Source organism: Lutjanus erythropterus, chromosome 9 (assembly GCF_056507025.1).
Source record: "Lutjanus erythropterus isolate fLutEry1 chromosome 9, fLutEry1.hap2, whole genome shotgun sequence".
NCBI classification, from domain to species: domain Eukaryota; kingdom Metazoa; phylum Chordata; class Actinopteri; order Lutjaniformes; family Lutjanidae; genus Lutjanus; species Lutjanus erythropterus.
The window spans coordinates 27,718,249-27,737,421 of record NC_139325.1 but is presented as its reverse complement, the minus strand read 5'-3'; the positions used below and the strand labels follow the sequence as shown (position 1 = coordinate 27,737,421).

Below are 19,173 nucleotides of genomic sequence, written 5' to 3'. Positions count from 1 at the left end.
ACGTACGTAACAGCAGTTGGTCACAGTTATTGTAAATTTCTGCTTGTGTATCAGAATATAAACAGAAAAACTCAGTTTCGTATTTCAGCTCATTGGACCCTTTAACAGAGGGCAGGACTCTGGATAATGGACAGAATCACAAATATATAATTTGATCTGATTATCAGGCTTGGTTCAATAGTCTTTGTGCCAAATATTTATAGGTCTTTTTTGCTGATTTGTGACAAAGGAAATCTCTGCAACTAAACAGAAAAATACAACAAATGTATGAATCAAAATGGCCTTTATTTTCAAAAACAATTTCACATGCCATCCTACAACATAAGATTAAGTCCTTTACACAACGTATTCCAGACACACTGGACCTCATGCATGAATGTTTTCTTACTTTTCTCTTATATTTGTTCTTAAACAAAGCAGGAGGAGAAGAATAAGAAAATCCTATGAGGGATTCATGAAATGTACAGACAGCCAAATCTGTTCTTCCTCACCTGTGTGTGTTGATGAATTGTGTTTGATCTTGAATTGGATGTGACTTCCAGGAAGTTTCTAATTAGCATAGAAATACCCCCAGACTGGAGGAGTGGACTGGAGCATCATTGGAGAAATTTCTCTGTCGGGGTGCAGCAGGTGCAGCCAGATCTAAGCTGAGGCTCCTAATCGGTAACATAATCATATTTACGTGTAAACATTTAAATGTATTAAGTATTAATGGATACCACAAATGTTCTTAAATTATTGACATGTAAGTTAAAATCAAATCTGTGCATATGAACAATTCATGCATGAGGACCATTCTTTCAGATAAAAGTGAAGTCACAACTCATAAACACTGTCACAGTCAAATTTTCAGTATTAATTCATTTTGGAAATCTGCAGAGCAAATACTAAACAAACCCAATAAAATATACTGGCCATGATTACACTGGAAATCTCTCAGGTGTGAAGGTGTGAGCATGAATGAACACATCATTGTGAAATAATGTCCCATCAGTGAACATGCTGTGAAGCTGTATAAGCAAAATGTAAGCAACAGTTAAATTCAAATAGCTCCAATAAATGCCATATTACTGGAAATCTCAGTGACATTGCTGTTGGCCAATAACATCATACTCTGATGATGGTTCTCTTTTCTGCAGCGACATGTAAGTTTTGTCTTCTTGGTCTGGTTTCGCCTTTTTTCTTGTGTTCCTTCAGAGAGAAGAAAGAGTGAGTGACTTGATGCGTTGTCTAAAAGTCTCCACTGCACTGATTAAATGATAAAATGATGATGTAGTAACGTACCAGAGGAACAGCACGCAGATGATGCAGATGACGCTCACAATGAGAGAGACAGCAGTGACGGCCCATGGAAGCACTGCACTGTCAGAGCCACACTGCTGCACATGATCTACCACAAGAAATGACAGACTGCTATGGTTATACTGTACTGCACATTTTGTACTAGTATATAACCTTATTCATGCCAAGGTCCATGTTGATCTGCTGTTAGAAATGACTTAATGTAGGCTGCATAACCAGTCGAGAGTATTTATGCTGTAAACTCAGTGTCAACTCCAATTTAAGCAGCGTAACTCGTAAATGATAGATACTAAAATTAATCAATGTTTTTATGAAATTATTCTAAATTAGGTAAAAAAAAAAAGTTACTTTGCTCCTCATTTCAAATCTGCAGTATACCTCTGTGGTCATCAGAGTGCTTTTTCATCCTTTAGTTGGTTGTAAACTTAACTTTTTACAGTTCCATTTGTGCATATTGTTTATAGCTTATCATTTGTATATATTGTGTATTAGTTAGTATTTTTGATCATTTTAAAATATAGACAACAACATTATATAGCAATGTTAGCTAGCCACAGGCTAACATTAGGTTTCTTTGGCTCTTTTTTTATGCTTGGTGCTTGGAGGAGTTGCCCAAAATAAAAGTGACTGACATACACCATGTTGATAAAGCGAGCATAACATGTTCACTGCTGTTTGTGTGATGTTATGAACTTTTTTCCACATATTTATTTTTTTTTATTTTAAGCTGGGAGAGTTAAGGTGGTGAGTGGACACTTTTTACGGCGCTGTGTGTACTGAGCAGACACACAGACAGGAGGAGACAAATCCTCACCGCAGATCATCACAGAAGACACAAGTAACACATAAAAACCTTCATGTTATAAATCCACGGGGTTATCAGCTGTGTGTATGTGATTATAAATGAGCAGAAACAGCTGGTGACCGATGAGCTCCTTTGTTATGTCATGCCTCTTATACACCAACATGGTGTACGTCAGTCACTTTCATTTTAGGCAACTCTTCCAAGTAACAAGTGTAAAACAGAGCCAAAGCAACCTGATGTTAGCTTGTGGCTAAAATAGTAACTCATGCTCACTATATACAAAGCAAACAAAATAATATGTGCAACAAACTGTAAAAAGTTATGTCTTTTAACTAACTAATGGATGAAAAAAACACTTGGTAGAGATATGCTATAGACAGATACTGCAGATTTGACACAGGAAGCTAAGTAACCAACAGTCCGAAAAGCAGATATATGTCACACTACATTGTGCCAGGGGCAAATTCTAAGGAAACATATAATTTAATTTAAATCAGCTCAAGAATTTTTTTTTCTGTTATATATACTTTTTCTTGTGTTTGTGTTAAGTCGTTGTTATTCAAATCCAAACACTTCCTGTAAAGACATTGCAGAAAAGTAAATGGAGTTTGACCAAGAATTGCTGAAATGTTATTTAGAAGTTTCATATTTAAACATATTCCACAACAATCTTTCAGCATATTATAATTCAAGTGGGAAAAAACTAGACTGCTGCACGTCTTTGCTCTGTTTTCAGGCTTTAGAAATTCTTGCCCTTGACAGGAAACTTTGACAGTAAGAGGGTTGATTGTTGAGATTCATTCTCAGGTCATTTGGTGGGTGTCACAATCAGCAGCCATGTGTAAATTAACACAACCACATTAAAAAGGCAGTGCAGTGCGCTTGCGTACATCCTGTCCTCTCTGAAGTTATGATGGTGATGGTGTGTTCCACTTCCCCATCTCCACTCCTGCTGACACACTCAACATCAGTGTGAGCGTGGTCCTTTACAGTCAGGATGACGGTGCTGTTGACTGTGTGGTTTGTCACTGTGGTTGCGATGGAGTACTCAGTATAGTTCTCCAACAGCGGCCATTTGATGGTGGGTAAAGGAGACGCCTCACTGACGCACACACAGGTCAGAATCTCAGACTGAACCTCACATCTAGAGTGGACAATCTTTGGCAACACTGTAAACACACAAGCAGAATTTCAACAAAATGCTGATAGAGTAAAATGTTAACATAAACATCATTTTCAATAATATTAGTACAGTCTGTTCAAGTTGCTAAGATGATCAGTAGATGTACAGTCTACTTACAGTATGTCACAAAAGTGAGTACACCCCTCACGTTTCAGCAGCCATTTTATTATATCTTCTCAAGGGACAATACTATAGAAATGAAACTTGGATATAATTTAGAGTAGTCAGCGTACATCTTGTATAGCAGTATAGATTTACTGTCCTCTGAAAATAACTCAACACAGTTTCCGAAGGGAGGGGGTCATGCTCTGCTTCAGAATGTCACAGTACATGTTGGAATTCATGTTTCCCTCAATAAACTGCAGCTCCCCGGTGCCGGCAGCATTCATGCAGCCCCAGACCATGACGCTACCACCACCACGCTTGACTGTAGGCAAGACGTATGGTCTGAGCACTGACAGGCTGACCTCCCACTTCTTCAACCTCTGTAGCAATGCATGCAGCACTCATGCATCTATTTTTTGAAGCCACCTGCTGGATATGACGCAGAGCATGACGACTCAACTTCTTTGGTCGACCCTGGCGAGGCCTGTTCAGATTGGAACCTGTCTTGGAAAACCGCTGTATGACCTTGGCGACCGTGCTGTAGCTCAGTTTCAGGGTGTTACCAGTCTTCTTATAGCCTAGGCCATGTTTGTGGAGAGCAACAATTCTTTTTCTCACATCCTTAGAGAGTTCTTTGCCATGAGGTGCCATGTTGAACATCCCAGTGGCCAATATGAGAGAATTGTACACAAAGCACCAAATGTAAGGGCTCTAATCCATGACACACAAATTTGTATGGTCCAGTCAAGTAGGCAAAAACATGAACATGATGAATAGGACAAGTGACATGTACAGGTATCACTAAGGGTGTACTCACTAATGTTGCCAGCTATTTAGACAATAATGGCTGTGTTTAGTAATTTTCAGTGGATAGAAAATCTATACTGCTATACAGGCTGTACACTGACTACTCTAAAGTATATCCAAGTTTTATTTCTATAGTATTGTCCCTTGAGAAGATATAATAAAATGGTTGCTGAAACGTGAGGGGTGTACTCACTTTTGTGACATACTGTACATGTCACAGTTACAGCATGTACAGTCAGGGTAGGAATCTGGTGTGTTGCTGTACAGATGTACCGTCCAGAATGTTCTGTCGTCACATTACGGATGAAAAGAGTGGCTGTTCAACACTGCAGCTCAGATTCAGATTATCTCCTACTTTCACAGACGTCATTCCTGTGACTACTGGTTTGTCTACATCTTTAAAAAGACAAAATTTTAGACAACCTATTAGATTTATTCTGACAAAACAATTCCTTACTATTCAAAACAACTGAGTTCAATCTAACGGTGGCTGAAAAAAACTATTTGGTTAGAGTGCATATGTATTGTAATGTAATGAAATATAAAAAAAATAAATAAATCCACTGACACTCAACTTAAGAGGGCTATCTGATAATGAAGAATTGCTATAAATTTCTTTTTTTAAGAGGATTAACAAAATGTTTTCACATTACATTAACCTTTTTCATCTGAGTATTATTCAGATGTTTTGCTGTACAGATGTACTATCCAGAGTTAATAAGAGAAGCTGATCCATTGTGCTTTTGCACTTCATTTTCAGATTTCACATGCAGGCTTTTGTCAAATTTAGTCCACATAATAAGAGAAGCAGGGAAGCTATCAGCACTGCAGATCAGATTCAGAGCATCACCCTTCTTCACAGGTGGATTTCCACTGATTTTGAACAGAACTGAAATCTGAACAGACCTAGGACATGTTTTTTTTTTTAAGTTTGCAAAGTAAAAAAGAAAAACATAATATGTATAATATGTTTTACTCACATGTTACATTGAGAGTCACTGTCTCCACTGTGGTGATGTTGTTTGAGAAGCTGACCTCACAGGTGACGTTGGTGCCGTTGTGTTCAGTTGAAGCATTAAAGGTCAAAGTTGAAATGTGTCTCTGTGTGACAGCAGTCAGAGTCTCAGTCATGTTTCCTGTGATGTGAGAGTCGTTCTCTCCTGCTCCTCTCCACATCCAGGTGATTTTAGGATCAGATCCAGAGCAGAGACCAGGAGCAGTGCAGGTCAGTGTGGTCTGCTGTCCATGTTTCAGAGGAGGAATCATCACTGTGGGCTTCTGGATCAGACCTAATGGGAGAGCAGTTCATGAGAGGAATCAAGTGAGCAGCCTGAAGGTCATCATTAACTTAAATCTTGGCTAAAATTATCAAATACTACTGTAAAACATTTCAACAGGACAATAAGTAAGAGTTATATCAACTGCTGCAGTTCCTATTGGCTGCCCAAATAAATACATCAAATATATCAGTGGAGTTCAGAGGTACAACAATGAACATCTACACCACATATATTTATTGTGGCTCTTCTTACCTTTAACAGAGACGGTTACTCTTTCAGAGAATGTTAATTCATCTTCCTTCCCATCTTGTTTGATTCCATTAACTCTGAACTTATATGATCCAGAGTCTGACTCAGTGAGGTCATTGATGATGATGCTGCACTTCATCTGTCTCACGTCAGGCTCCAGCAGTGACACTCGTCCTCTAAACCTAGACTGAACTTTTCTGTTGTTCTTGTTAGAGTGGAAGATTATTTGTGATTCACTACATCTTTGTTTAGATTCACATTTGACCCAAATCATATGTTTGGGTTTAAAGCCAGAAGCAGGAGTGAAAGAACATGGTATGACAACACAGAGCCCAGCCTCTGCTGTTATTTCTCCTTCATTAAGAGTGATACAGGATCCAGACTGACAGACTGTTTTTTCCACCACTGAAGCTCCTGTTAATACAAACAGTGACAAACAGAGAAACAGAGGATATTTCAATTTTGACAATACGCTATATTCAATAAATGTTGAACAAAGGCAGCAGACAACACAATAGAATTTCATATTTCATTATCCACAACATCTTTGGTAAACAAGAGTAATTTACAAAACTATAACTACTTATCCCAGAATTTCCTAATAAGTCAATACATGCTGTGCAGAATATCACCAATGAGCTAGTAAATTAAGGGTGGAAAAATGAAATACTTCTTATTTGGCAGCATGTCAGGAACAAGTATATAAGAACAGTTATCATGGCAAATTACTTTCTATTTTGTTCAGATCTTTAATCATTATATCATTTCAAGATTATAATAAAGCTGCATACCTTGGCCTGCATTGATCCTGCTCACAGAGAAAAGCAAAGTCACCCAGATGAGAAAAAACATTCTGATTCGATGATTGAGGCAGTCAGTCTCTCACTCCACAGGACAAACTTTTCCCTTCCGAGGAAAATATTTTATACATTAAAATGTTTAAGTTGATGAAAATGGACAATAGACACCTTTCTGGTTAACAGCACAGATGTAAATACAGAATGATGCATGTTCATCTTTTTTGTAGTCACATTAATAAATGTAACACGTTCTTCATAGTTTGTTTAATTTTTAAGCACTTGTGATATCTGTTCCAGAAAGCTAATAAATAAACAAATGCATCTGCAGCAGCTCACAAACAGCTCTGAAATAAACCTACAATCCACCACAACCTCAGACTTTCCCAATTAAATGCATTAAACTAACAAACAAACATTTTATGTCTTTGTTTAGGGAATAATAATGACTATAGGTTCCAGTTACAATTTCAAAATATATTTTATAAAAGATAAATGAAGTGTTTTACCCCTTTTTAGCGTGTTCTCCTCCTCACTTCTCCTTTCTGTCATCTCTGCCAAATGCTTCTGCTGTGAACTGACTCGCCCTCCTCTTTTCGTAATTCTTCCTCCTTTTTGCAAGACAAGTTTCCAGGAAGTTTCTCTAAACACTGCTGGCCGTCCTTAGATGCCACACTTTCAGCAAAAAGCCTCCTAATATTAGGTATATAAATGATATATCAATTTGGAAATGTGCACCTTTATCCCTGATATAAAATAAAATAAAAATAAAATCAAGCAAGTATAGATTTTTCTTTGCTTATCTTCATAACTGAAACATCATCTTTATAAACCGACAATCATACCTGCCAACTAATCTATCTACTTTGTTATGCATAGTCCTAACACATGATCTGCATAGTGGTATGTGCATGAATATGAATGATCTGTATGACTGGTTAATACCTGCAGCACTATTTAAATAATAATTCTCAAAGATGATCATTATTTAAGAATCAGTTTATTCATGCATAAAAAAATAAAGACATAACAATGATACATTAAATAACTGCAGATTAAACAAATAAACTTATTTGCATTCATCCTAGTTTTTAATTTCAGCAACATGCAGCCTCTTAGAAACAAAAACTGTTGTGAAAGAATAATTTATGGTTCAATGTTTATTGTGCAAAATCTACAAATTGTGTTCTCAGAAAAGTCCCTGAGGAGATTTTTCTTTTAGCCATTAAAACAGTGTAGACACTGTAAGAGATGGGGGACAAACTAAACATACAGCTGAGGCTGTTGGGAATGTCATTAGTTTTGCAGGTATTTGGTCATTCCTATTGGACAAAGAGTCAAAGGAATACCAGAGTACCAGATTTCATGGCAATTCATCCAATAGTTGTTTTGACCAGTGGTTCCCAACCCTTTTTCCTCAGAGCACCCCTTACTTGTATCTAAGGAAAGCTGGGGGCCCAAACCTGCATTCTAGCACACATACACCAGAAGAAATGAAGTGATTAATTACAAAGCTTTACTGTCCAAAATAAAGACTAAAAAAAAAAAAAAAAAAAACTTTCCCATCTTAGTACATTTCTCTTTTCTAATATAAGCTTAATATTCTTTATTTTAATAAACCAGCTTATTCACACTTATTCTTACCAAAAGAACAATAATGATTCATTATCACAGAGCTTGAGAGGTCACAGAGTTGTAGCCTTCTGTTTTTGAGTGAAGATGAAAAATGTATTTTTATAAACAGTTTTGTATACAGACTTTTGTACACATTCACAGTGCAGACAACAATAACGGGCACAGCACCAGTCTGAATCATTTTAACAAGTTTTGTAGGGTTATTGCATTTGGTACGAAAGATTTTTTATAAATATTCTTGGTCACTGCTGCAGCTCTATAATGTCTACCTGAGAGCAGTTTTATGAATTAAAAAAGGGTGCACATCAGACACAATGTGTTAGGCTTTTTGTTTCACCTGCGAAGTGTGGGGTTTAGACACTTCAACAAAACCACATGCTAAATTCATGGTGGTGCGACAGGTTAAGCTGTACTATAAACAGAGTCACTGCAATACATTCAAGAGGTTTTTCTGTCTCAAACAAAATGGTCTGACAGATAGACTAATGTTGCCATACCTAGAGCCATGATAGAGCCAGACACCTCTTTCCTACCCATGGTCAAAGTGTGAGTTAATTTTGTGCCTGATGCAGAGAATGTTTAACCAGAGGGACATCTAAGGCTCATGGTCATCAAACAAAAGTACAAATCGCTCTCAGAGCAGAGAAGACAAGCGGTTTTCCCTCTGGCCCCTCAGTTCATACACCAACGGCATAATGGATGTGTCATTTTTTTCATGAATGTCGGTAAACTTTGGGAAAATTTATGAAAAGTAAACACACTGAAGCTCCATGACACTTGATCTCAAGAAAGTCTGTCAAACTTCCAGTCCACGCTTAGCTGAGTGAATGGATTTGCACAGCCCCTTAACATGAAGAGGAGTAAAGCGTCTCAGTCACTTTGGTTTACCACAGGCTGAATTTGGTGTCCGAACATCACGGCTCTGTGGTAAAAACATTTACCAGAACGACAATCCATCATTTCTGATGAAAGCAAACAAACTTAATTCTCAAGCAATTCCACGATGCAACACCGTCCTCAAATCTCAGCCATTATTTCCTTTACATTGGAGTACACTGCCACATCTTCACCTTCCTCCTCTTCTGGGACACACAGTTTTATTTCCTTATCCTCCTCCATCTTTATCTCTTCCTCCTCTTCCTCCTCCTCTTTGCCCTCCAACACTTCACCTTCCTCTCCACCATTGTCTTGTCTTTCCTCTTTTACTTGTCTCTTGATCTCAGCGTACTCCGTCTCTGTAGTCTCTTGGTTCTTTGCTGCCTCCCTGGGACTCTTTCTCTTCAACACAGAGAAATCAATGCTGGCGTACTCCACATCTTTTGGTCCACCATCAAGATCAAGGCTAGGTTTCTCTGCTGCCTCAGCTTCTCCTCCTTCTCCTCCTCCTCCTCCTCCTCCTTCTTCTTCTTCTTCTTCAGCTGCCTCTTGGTAGTAGGTCTGATCATCTTCCCCTGCTTGACCAGCATCTATCTGTCATGTAAAACATCAATTACATGACTCATTCAGCAAAAAGCACCAAAACTGTCTTAAATATGTCCATCTAGTCATTTTTATCAACTCATATTCTAATCTTTGAAATACTGTAATCCATCAGGATGTGTATCTGCTTTTATTATAGTAAGCTTATTGTGACTTGTGTACAAAAAGATTCACCAAGAAATCAGAACGATGTTTTTACAGACGGCTAAAAGTTGAGGAAAAGAGGAGCTAATTCTATTAGCTAACACATAGCATTAGGTGGCAAAAATACTACTCAGAGACTAGAAATCCAAGCTGAAAGTAATGTAGCTGGAGGCAGGAAAACTACAGACTATGTGAATTCAGCTTTCTGCTGTTAAATGTAACTGAATGAAGGAATAAATTCCTCAGTATGTGCTTAATTACAATCAACACGGATTGAACACACACATGAAATATGGTGAATTTTCCTGTTAAGAGGGGATTATTTCTACTGGTAGCCTCGTTCTTGCAACTCAAATTCAGATTTTTCAGTTCCCTGAAAAAGCAAACTATTTTCTGCCACATCTAACTGGATGACCATTTGCTATTTACGGTCAATACCTTGTATAAAGTGTCTGACTGAAATATTAAAATAATGAAAGCCACATTTAATATTGAAGACAATTCTGAAGAAAAGTAGTGTTGTGACTGATACCAGTGGATCCTCTTGACTGGTCACCATCTCCAGAGTTTCATTCGGATTTCCAAAGCTCTTTTGTTTTTTCCTGAGAAAAACAAAACATATTTAAACAGTAACAAATTAAAATTGTCTTATCAAAACCAGGAATCAATTATTGCAATGAATAGTGTACCTGTGGCATTTTGTCACCAAACAACAGATGACTGCTGAAAGAAGTATCCCAATCAAAAAGGCAATTATGACTTCCAGCCATGGCACACTTTTTAACATTTCTATGTGTTGATCTGCAATAAAGAGGAATAAAAGAAAAAATGTTGTTCTCAACAATAATGTACATGTAAAAACTTAAAACTAAAAACGTGTTTTAGCTGAGAAGATGCACCCTTTTTTCTGAAATGTCTATGCGGATGGTGAGGTTTTATTGTGCTTCCCCATTTTCATTGCTGCTGACACATCAGTGTGTATTTTTGTTAAGTTGGTGTTAATTAAACCCAAATACTTCAGTTTCAGTATGAAAGCCTTGCAGAAACGTGCAGTTTGCCCACGAATTCCTGAAAGGCTATTCATGAGTTTCACATTAAAGCTGTGGTAAAGCTAAAGATGTATATTTTTGGCATCATTGGGCAAAAATTCCACAATCACCTTTCAACATTTTAAAATTAATTAGACTGCTGTATCTCTTTGCTCTGTTTTCAGGCTTTAGAAATTCTTGTCTGTGACAGGACACTTTGACCAATCACAGATCTTAAAGAGGGTAGATTGTTGAGTGTTATTCCCAGGTTGTCAGTGGGAGTCAATTAAAAAGGCAGTACAGTGCACTTGCGTACCTTCTCGCCTCTCTGAAGTTATGATGTTGATGTTCTGTTCCACTTCCCCAACTTCACTGCTGCTGACACACTCAACAGCAGCGCTGCTGTGGTCTTTTACAGTCAGGGTGATGCTGCTGTTGACTGTGTGTTTTGACACACTGGTAGTAACAGAGTACTCAGTGTGGTTCTTCAACAGCGGCCATTTGATGGCAGGTAAAGGAACCGCCTCACTGATACACACACAGGTCAGGACCTCTGACTGGACCTCACATCTAGTGTTTAAAATCTTTGGAAACACTGCAAACACACAAGCAGAGTTACAACACCACAACAAAATGCTGATAGAGTAAAATGTGAACATAAACATCCCTTTGAAAGAGATTACTACAGTATACTCACAAGTCGCAGTTACATTAGCAAATACAGTCTCATGCGTGTCCAGGAGTTGTACTGTACACATGTACTGTCCAGAGCGTTCTGGACTCATATTATGGATGAGAAGTGTGGCTGATCCAGTGTCGCTCTGCAGGTCAGTGTTAGGTTTGGGCGAGTTTGTGTTGGAACCAGGTATAGTCCATGTGATACGAGACAGAGGAAAACTTTCAACACTGCAGGTCAGATTCAGAGCATCTCCCACCTTAACAGTCGTATTCCCTGTGATTACAGGTTTCCTCATATCTGTGAAGCAAATTTCAAACAATATATTTGAAGGTCAGATAAGACAGCTTTAGGAAACAAATCTATTTTGTCAAGTTAAATAAAAGTAGTGAAATGTCATTCATACATTACGATACCTTGCACTATTCATTATCCACATACACTACATTAATTGTGGAAATATCTGTCAAACATATACAGAATATGCATGCAAATATAATTTGTCCAGTAGTGCAACTCCAGAAGACTTCTTGAGGTTTTATAGTAACTTTATAAGATTCTGATTGAAATAGAACAAGGCAGCCTACTTAGTATATGTGCTATCACTAATGCTATCTAAATATATGTATAGAGGTATTAATATAAATGATACATACACTATACATAAGAATAAATGAAAATGCATGCAGTACTGTGATATATATATAGTACTGAGATATTATATAATATACACACATAATATCATGTCAAGGTGTGTAAATGTTTTTGCAGTCATGCATTGTCTGACAGGTGTTTTATTTTTAATGTTACCACTGGAGGACACCAAAGTCTCATTTAAACTCTACAGTCAGCAGCTTTAATAGTCGTCACAGTGCTTTGACAGACATTTTTATTTCTCTAAACATGTGGCTCCAGTGAGACTGAGAACCACCTGAATGACTTTTTAAATCTCCATTATTTCCATTAATGACTAAAGCAAACAGTACATTTTATCTGCAGTCAAAAATGCACATTGAGATGTTCACACTTATATTTGAACATATAGGTAAGTTATTCAGCCTGAGTTTGCCGTGCTTATTAAGGCTCTAAACTCATATTTCCCCTGTTACCTGAGTAGCAGAAAGTAAAATACTACAAGACATACAATACAAACAGTTGTAATTGTACTACTTACATATGACTGTAACATCAACGTTTTTCGTCCGGGTGTTGTTCTGATAGTTTGCTGTGCAGATGTATTGTCCAGAATCTGCTACTGTCACGTTATGGATAAAAAAAGACCTCATCCCACTTTCTTCCCACACAGAGGTCTCAGTGTCATTCTGCAGATTAGTTTCTGTTCCATTTTGCATGTTTTTATCAGAAAATTTAGTCCATGTGATAAGAGATGGAGGGAAACTTTCAGCGCTGCAGGTCAGATTCAGAGTCTCACCTTCCTTCACACTTGTAGTCCCAGTGATTTTAACCTCCTTCATATCTATAAAACAAAATTATATACTGTCTTATATAATGCTGTACCCTGAAATTCACAATATTCCTGCAAGAACACTGCTGATGTTGTATAATCTAACACAGCTCAGAAAACCACAGCAGAAATCACACAAGTTCAATATTTTAGCAAACATTCTAAATACAAGACAAGATGTGAGAATGAAGTATAGAATCTGTTACTCACATGTCACATTGAGAGTCACTGTTTCCTCTGTGGTGATGCTGTTTGAGAAGCTGACCTTACAGGTGACGTTGGTGCCGTGGTGTTCAGCTGAAGCATTAAAGGTCAAAGTTGAACTGTGTCTGTGTGTGACAGCAGTCAGAGTCTCAGTCTTGAAAGCAGTCATGTTTCCTGTGATGTGAGAGTCGTTCTCTCCTGCTCCTCTCCACATCCAGGTGATTTTAGGACGAGATCCTGAGCAGAGACCAGGAGCAGTGCAGGTCAGTGTGGTCTGCTGTCCCTCTGTCAGAGCCAGAGGAACCGTCACTGTGGGCTTCTGGATCAGACCTAATGGGAGAGCAGTTCATGAGAGGAATCAAGTGAGCAGCCTGAAGGTCAACATTAACTTAAATTTAGACTAAAGTAATCAGATACTTTGTTTAACATTAATGGGACAATGATTTGGTGGGAGTAATATGTATAATACATCAGATATGTTGGTGCAATTGAAAGGCACAATAATCAACATTTTCAGTGTGTATTATTTATTGTAGCTCTTCATACCTTTAACAGAAACAGTTGCTTTTAGAGGGAATGTAAATCCATCTGAACGATACTGGTAGTAACCATTAACTCTGAACTGATATGATCCAGAGTCTGACTCAGTGAGGTCATTGATGATGATGCTGCAGTTCATCTGTCTCACGTCAGGCTCCAGCAGTGACACTCGTCCTCTAAACCCAGACTGAACATTTCTGTTGTACTTGTTAGAGTGGAAGATCACGTCTGAATCACCACACCTTTGTTCAGGTGGTTCACATTTGAACCAAACCATATGTAGGGCTGTAAAGCCAGAACCAGGAGTGAAAGAACATGGTATGACAACACAGAGTCCAGCCTCTGCTGTTATTTCTCCTTCATTAAGAGTGATACAGAATCCAGACTGACAGACTGTTTTTTCCTTCACTGAAGCACCTGTTAATGCAAACAGTGAGATTAACACAGGGACAGAGGTTATTTAAATTTTGACAATACATCATATTCAATAAACTGATAGCACATATACTGCTTTTGTTACACAACAGAATATCAGCATTTAACATTTCCCTTTATCTCATATCTTTGATAAATAGAAGTCATTTAAGTAACTCTTTATCCCAGAGTTTCTGAGTAAGTCAATAGAACTGTAAGCAGGAAAACGTACAAGGACATTTATCATGGAAATTATTGCAATGATGTTCACATCTTTAATCTTGACATCATAAGATTATAATAAAGAGGCATACCTGTGTCTGCATGGGTCCCTCTCACAGAGAAAAGCAGAGTCGCCCAGATGAGAACAAACATCCTGATTTGATGGTTAAGACAGTCAGTGTCTTGCTCTACGGGACAGATTTTACAGTGAACGTGCAGTAAACACAGAGGAACTAACCAAAAAGAAACTCCACAGCTGACATCACAGATCTTAACACAGGATGTTGCATGTTCAATCATTCCACAGTTGCAAGATTCACACACTTTACCCAAGACTGTGACGATCGTCAATTTTATGGTAAAGCACATTGCTCTCAAAAGGTCTTACGGACCCTAAATTAACTTTACTACTCCTGTAGCTTTGGGCCTCTTAAATCATTTACTAAATTCACCAACTGTGACAAAAAATCCACCCATTCCCAAGTTCTCTTTCTCCAGCAAAGCCTTCTTAACTTTACCAGCAAATCCAGGAATGTTAAAATGCATTTTTTATGATATTTGTCAGGAAATCATGACTCACTTCAACAACTTATATCATCTACAGTTCAAAAAGCTCATTTAAACATAAATTAAAAGTTGTGTTTTACCTCTTTCTGTTCTCCTGGTGTCTTCTCTCCACAGATTCTGCTCAGAAATGACCCTTTCCTCACTTTTCTATTTCTTCCCTTTTTCTGCAAGAACGTGATTTGAGGAAGTTTCCCCTGACACATGGCAGCAATGTTTCTCCAGTCTCTCTCTTCCTGAGACTGGCCGGCATATTATAAATTTACTGTACAGTATCATAGTACAATATGTGTATCTAATTACAAATTTAAATCATTAACACTGGATAATTAAGAGAAAGCTGGTTTTGTTTCCTTCCCCTCCTTGGCTGTGAAGCAACACAAACCATTTTGAAAAGGGAAGTATTGTAAATGCGTGATTTTTGTTATCTTGAGAAACTGACAAACTAGTGCAAGCACCGAACACTTCACTCAGTCTTTTCTACATTTGTTCCTGAAGTGTTAACGCTATAAATGGTCTGTGTTATGAGCTATCTGCAGTGACAGTTGAGTGACGGTGGTCAAATAATTTATTAATGACAGTGCACTTCAACTGTCACAAGTTCCAGAAGATTAAAATGGAAAGTATCTGCTTCCACTATTTCCCCATTTCAACCACATGCAGCCGCTTTGAATTGGAAACACTTCTGCATATTATTTATGTGTTGTATTTTGGGGTTTAATTGTGCAATATCTGTAAACAGTGTTCTCACCAAACAAGTGAAAATCTGAACAGGGATGATCTGAGACAAACAAAGCAGTGATGGAGTTAAAGCTTAAACATGACAACATGCAAACACTACATGGTCTCTGAAAAGGTTGTCAGTTCCCTGATTTTACCTCACAATAGAATACATTTTCAAATGTAAAGTTAGCACAAGTAACTGTTTTAAAAAGATTAAATAACATTTAACCACAACAAAATAGGTCAGATACAAAACAGAGCCTATGAGAATGTAAAATTAACTCCAAAAAATGGATAAAGATATACATTCAAACTGAGGCTAAAGGACTTTTTTTATTCTTAGGTATTTTTTTGTTTTTCTTTTACATTCCATTACAAGTAAAGTCCCACATTGAATGATGGAAAAGTACGGTGTTTGTTATTTTCTTTTCACTTCTTCTATATTACAGTCAGGCTTAAACTGAACTGAAAGTGACCAAGCGTCACTGTCACATCTTTTTTTTGTGCCACCAACAGTCCAAACCTCTAAATTACTCCATTTACTGCAATTTAAAACAAGGAAAGCAACAAACTGTCCAATGTCAGAAGCTGAAGCCATGAAATGGTAAGAGATTAATCAGTTATTAAAACAGTCACCGATTCATTTTTTGATACTTGACAAATAACTGATGAGATGACTAATCATTTAAGCTGGATAGTTTATTTAATAGAACATGTTTTAAAATATGTCTTGTATGTCAAATCGGTGACTGTAAATTAACTAGAAACTAAACCTGTCAAATTATTGTAGTGGAACAAAAATTAAGGATACATGACATGGATTTTTTTCAGATGATAGTTACATGATAATTTCACATTTTAGTAGTTCAGAAATAAGCAATCTGTGTTAAAATACTGCTAAATAATGTGTCTTCAGTTGATGTTATATATACTAATAGAATTAATGAAGTTTATGAAGGAAAGGAGCGTACAATGCAAATTATAAATCACAGTTAAGCTTTGTTTTGTAAGGGATAATTACAGTGAGAGGGCATAATACATGATTGCTTAACAAAAGAATCAATAATTTGATACAAAATGTTAATTTAAAAATGATTTTATGGATTTATATGGGTCTGTTCATCATAGAAATGGTCTGTTATACAACAGTCTGCTGTCAAAGAAATAACAGACCTTAGAATTTTGTAATTGACCAACCAATCACAATCCATTATTAACAAAACCTACACGGCTTAGCATTACTTTACTTACTTTATTCTTAAATTTTATTTAATAAATGATGAAGAAATGCTACTACAGTGACTATGTATTATGTCTTATACAACTGCAGTTCAGAATTTTACACATTTCTTAACCCATAATTTATTTGGTGAGCAAAAGTTTTATTTACATAACTATAAGCTAAAAGTTCAATAACTTTGTGAAATAGTAATTTAACTGTGCAATACTCTGGTATCTGGTATCAATACTGGACACATACAATTAATACTCTTATATTTACACACACACACACACACACACACACACACACACACACACACACACACACACACACACTGCTTCTTACAGAGAAAGCCAAAGTCCCCCTGATGAGAACAAACTGCTGATTTGTTCAGCCTCTCCCTCCACAGGTCATTTTCACCACAAGAGCGGTGAAAATGCAATAAGTTCAGCTGATGAAACAAAGGAAGTTCCTCAGGACTCTTAATGCAGGATGTTGCATGTTCAGTTATTCCATAGTTGCCCAATTAAATTTGGCTATTATTAAACACAGGGTGTCACTGTTCTTAGACTTTATTGTGAGGCAGTTTGTTAAAACTGCTCTAGAAAGGTACTATATATTAAAAAAAAAAAACATTGTGACCGCTCAGCAACAGCTCTGATAAGATGGATGACTGTAATCTCTGCAGTATTTCAGCCCTCACAGCTCTGGCCTCACTGAATCATAGATCTCCTGACTCTGACAGACACCACCTCTAACAATATCTGCATCCTTAAGCACCATTTCTCTAACACAGTCCACCTTTCCTTTCCACTGACAGCAATATCAGGACATTTTTTTATATCAGGTGAGGAAGAATTCATCACTTCAATCACTTCAACCATTTCAATTCATAATTCAAGATTATTTTTTTTTATAAAAATGAAGTAAATGCTTTACCTCTTTTTATATGATCTCTTATAACAATTAGTTATTAATCACATCTTTTTATATTGCTTCAATAATGTACAGCACATATTGTACATAATCAGACATGCATCATTGTAAATGGTCTCTGTGTCAGTTTGGTAATGATGGTTAAATTAACTTTATATGAGTAAAAAACACAACTCACTGGTGCAGTACATCAAATGCCTGCAGATTAATAGACAAAGTATCTGCGTCTTATTTCAGTTTCAACAACCTTCAGCACAGAAAGCAATTTGTATTTGTAACAGTATGTTTCCATGGTTTATATTGTGCAATATCAGTATGTGCTGTTATCATCTCTGTAGTGATCATTCATTTAAACATTTTCATATGTCATCAACTATTACTCACAAATTCCTGCTCACACTTCAAACTGACTACAGTTCTGTCACAGACAATTTACATCCTGAACATTACACACCCACTGTATAAACTAGACATTTCTGTTTCTATTCTTGTATTTTCTACGTGTCTATTCTTGAATGGGAGCCACTGTAACGTGAACAGTTTCCCCCTGGGCATCAGTGAAATATTTCTGATTCTGATTCTGACTGAGTCTTAGACTTGGGGATTCTGAGACTGTGATCAGACAAAACTTGGTAAAAGACGCCCCCCTGAGGTTACTTGCTTACTTTATTCAATTCTTGGATGTCTATGGGATCATGATTATTGATCCATTAGACATTCACCAATTGAGCCAAAATAGCCTAATATTGTTGTTTTATGTAACTTCAGACTAAACCAAATACATAACAAAGGTTTGTCTAGTTTGTGAGCGAGTATGCGATTTCTCATCAGGCTAAGCTCAAAATTTTTACACTAAATATTTACAGTTCTTTGTAGCCATAGTGACATTTAATTGTTTGTCATTTCTGGCAAAGAAAATCTCTGCAACTAGGAAACTACACCAAAACTACAAATAAAAACTGCACTTTATTGTCAAAAACAATGGCATACACTATATTGCAAAAATTATTTACAAATAAGGTAAAATCACAACTCTTGGAATATGTTCACACAGTTATCCTCTAATGTCACACTCAGGGTGGGAAGCTGAAATGTCATGTTCAGGGTTTCAAGTCATATAAATGTCGAAAATATGAATCATTGTTATTTCACTGCGCCCTGATTTACCACCAAAAGACAATGGTCAGTGAGAATCTGGAGGGACGTTTAAGCTAAAATTACATATTTTGCTGGCAATGTCTAAAACTTGAATGTGACGTCAGAGAAAAATGGCCACTGTGTGAATATGGTCGATGGAGTGCCTAAATTAAGCCCATTCTGGTGTGCCCCATGTGACCTAAATTTGAAAAAAATATATGAATGGTGGTCTATGGCAAGAGATAATTTTTTTTTT

General features: G+C 37.0%; 2 protein-coding genes and 1 long non-coding RNA gene across 3 annotated transcripts; all 3 read right to left on the bottom strand.

The window, feature by feature from the left end:
- Positions 1–274: 274 nt before the first annotated feature.
- Positions 275–3,920, bottom strand: LOC146321734 (uncharacterized). The gene is made up of 3 exons (XR_014771409.1): positions 2,998–3,920; positions 1,285–1,390; positions 275–1,191 (listed from the first exon to the last, which is right to left on the bottom strand). It is a non-coding gene; the product is annotated as an uncharacterized LOC146321734 (long non-coding RNA).
- Positions 3,921–4,846: 926 nt separating this feature from the next.
- Positions 4,847–6,667, bottom strand: LOC146321733 (sialic acid-binding Ig-like lectin 14). The gene is given in 4 exon segments (XM_084725858.1): positions 4,847–5,091; positions 5,183–5,491; positions 5,735–6,145; positions 6,523–6,667. Coding segments are annotated over 4 exon segments (1,026 nt in total). The 5' UTR covers positions 6,584–6,667.
- Positions 6,668–8,510: 1,843 nt separating this feature from the next.
- LOC146321732 (sialic acid-binding Ig-like lectin 10) lies at positions 8,511–14,536 on the bottom strand. Its single transcript, XM_084727002.1, has 8 exons — positions 14,428–14,536; positions 13,706–14,116; positions 13,166–13,489; positions 12,665–12,967; positions 11,131–11,790; positions 10,476–10,587; positions 10,319–10,388; positions 8,511–9,633 (listed from the first exon to the last, which is right to left on the bottom strand). Exons 1-8 carry the CDS (start codon positions 14,486–14,488, stop codon positions 9,181–9,183), a joined length of 2,394 nt encoding a protein of 797 aa, XP_084583128.1. The 5' UTR covers positions 14,489–14,536; the 3' UTR covers positions 8,511–9,180.
- Positions 14,537–19,173: the final 4,637 nt, after the last annotated feature.

Bases quoted from the DNA above. Each gene is read 5' to 3' on its own strand.
- LOC146321732 (XM_084727002.1), bottom strand. From the start codon at position 14,488: ATGTTTGTTCTCATCTGGGCGACTCTGCTTTTCTCTGTGAGAGGGACC. The intron at 12,968-13,165 runs GTGAGTAACAGA...TTTGTTTTATAG, and splicing joins AGTGACTCTCAATGTGACAT to ATATGAAGGAGGTTAAAATC. The intron at 11,791-12,664 runs GTAAGTAGTACA...TTTGCTTCACAG, and splicing joins CGTTGATGTTACAGTCATAT to ATATGAGGAAACCTGTAATC.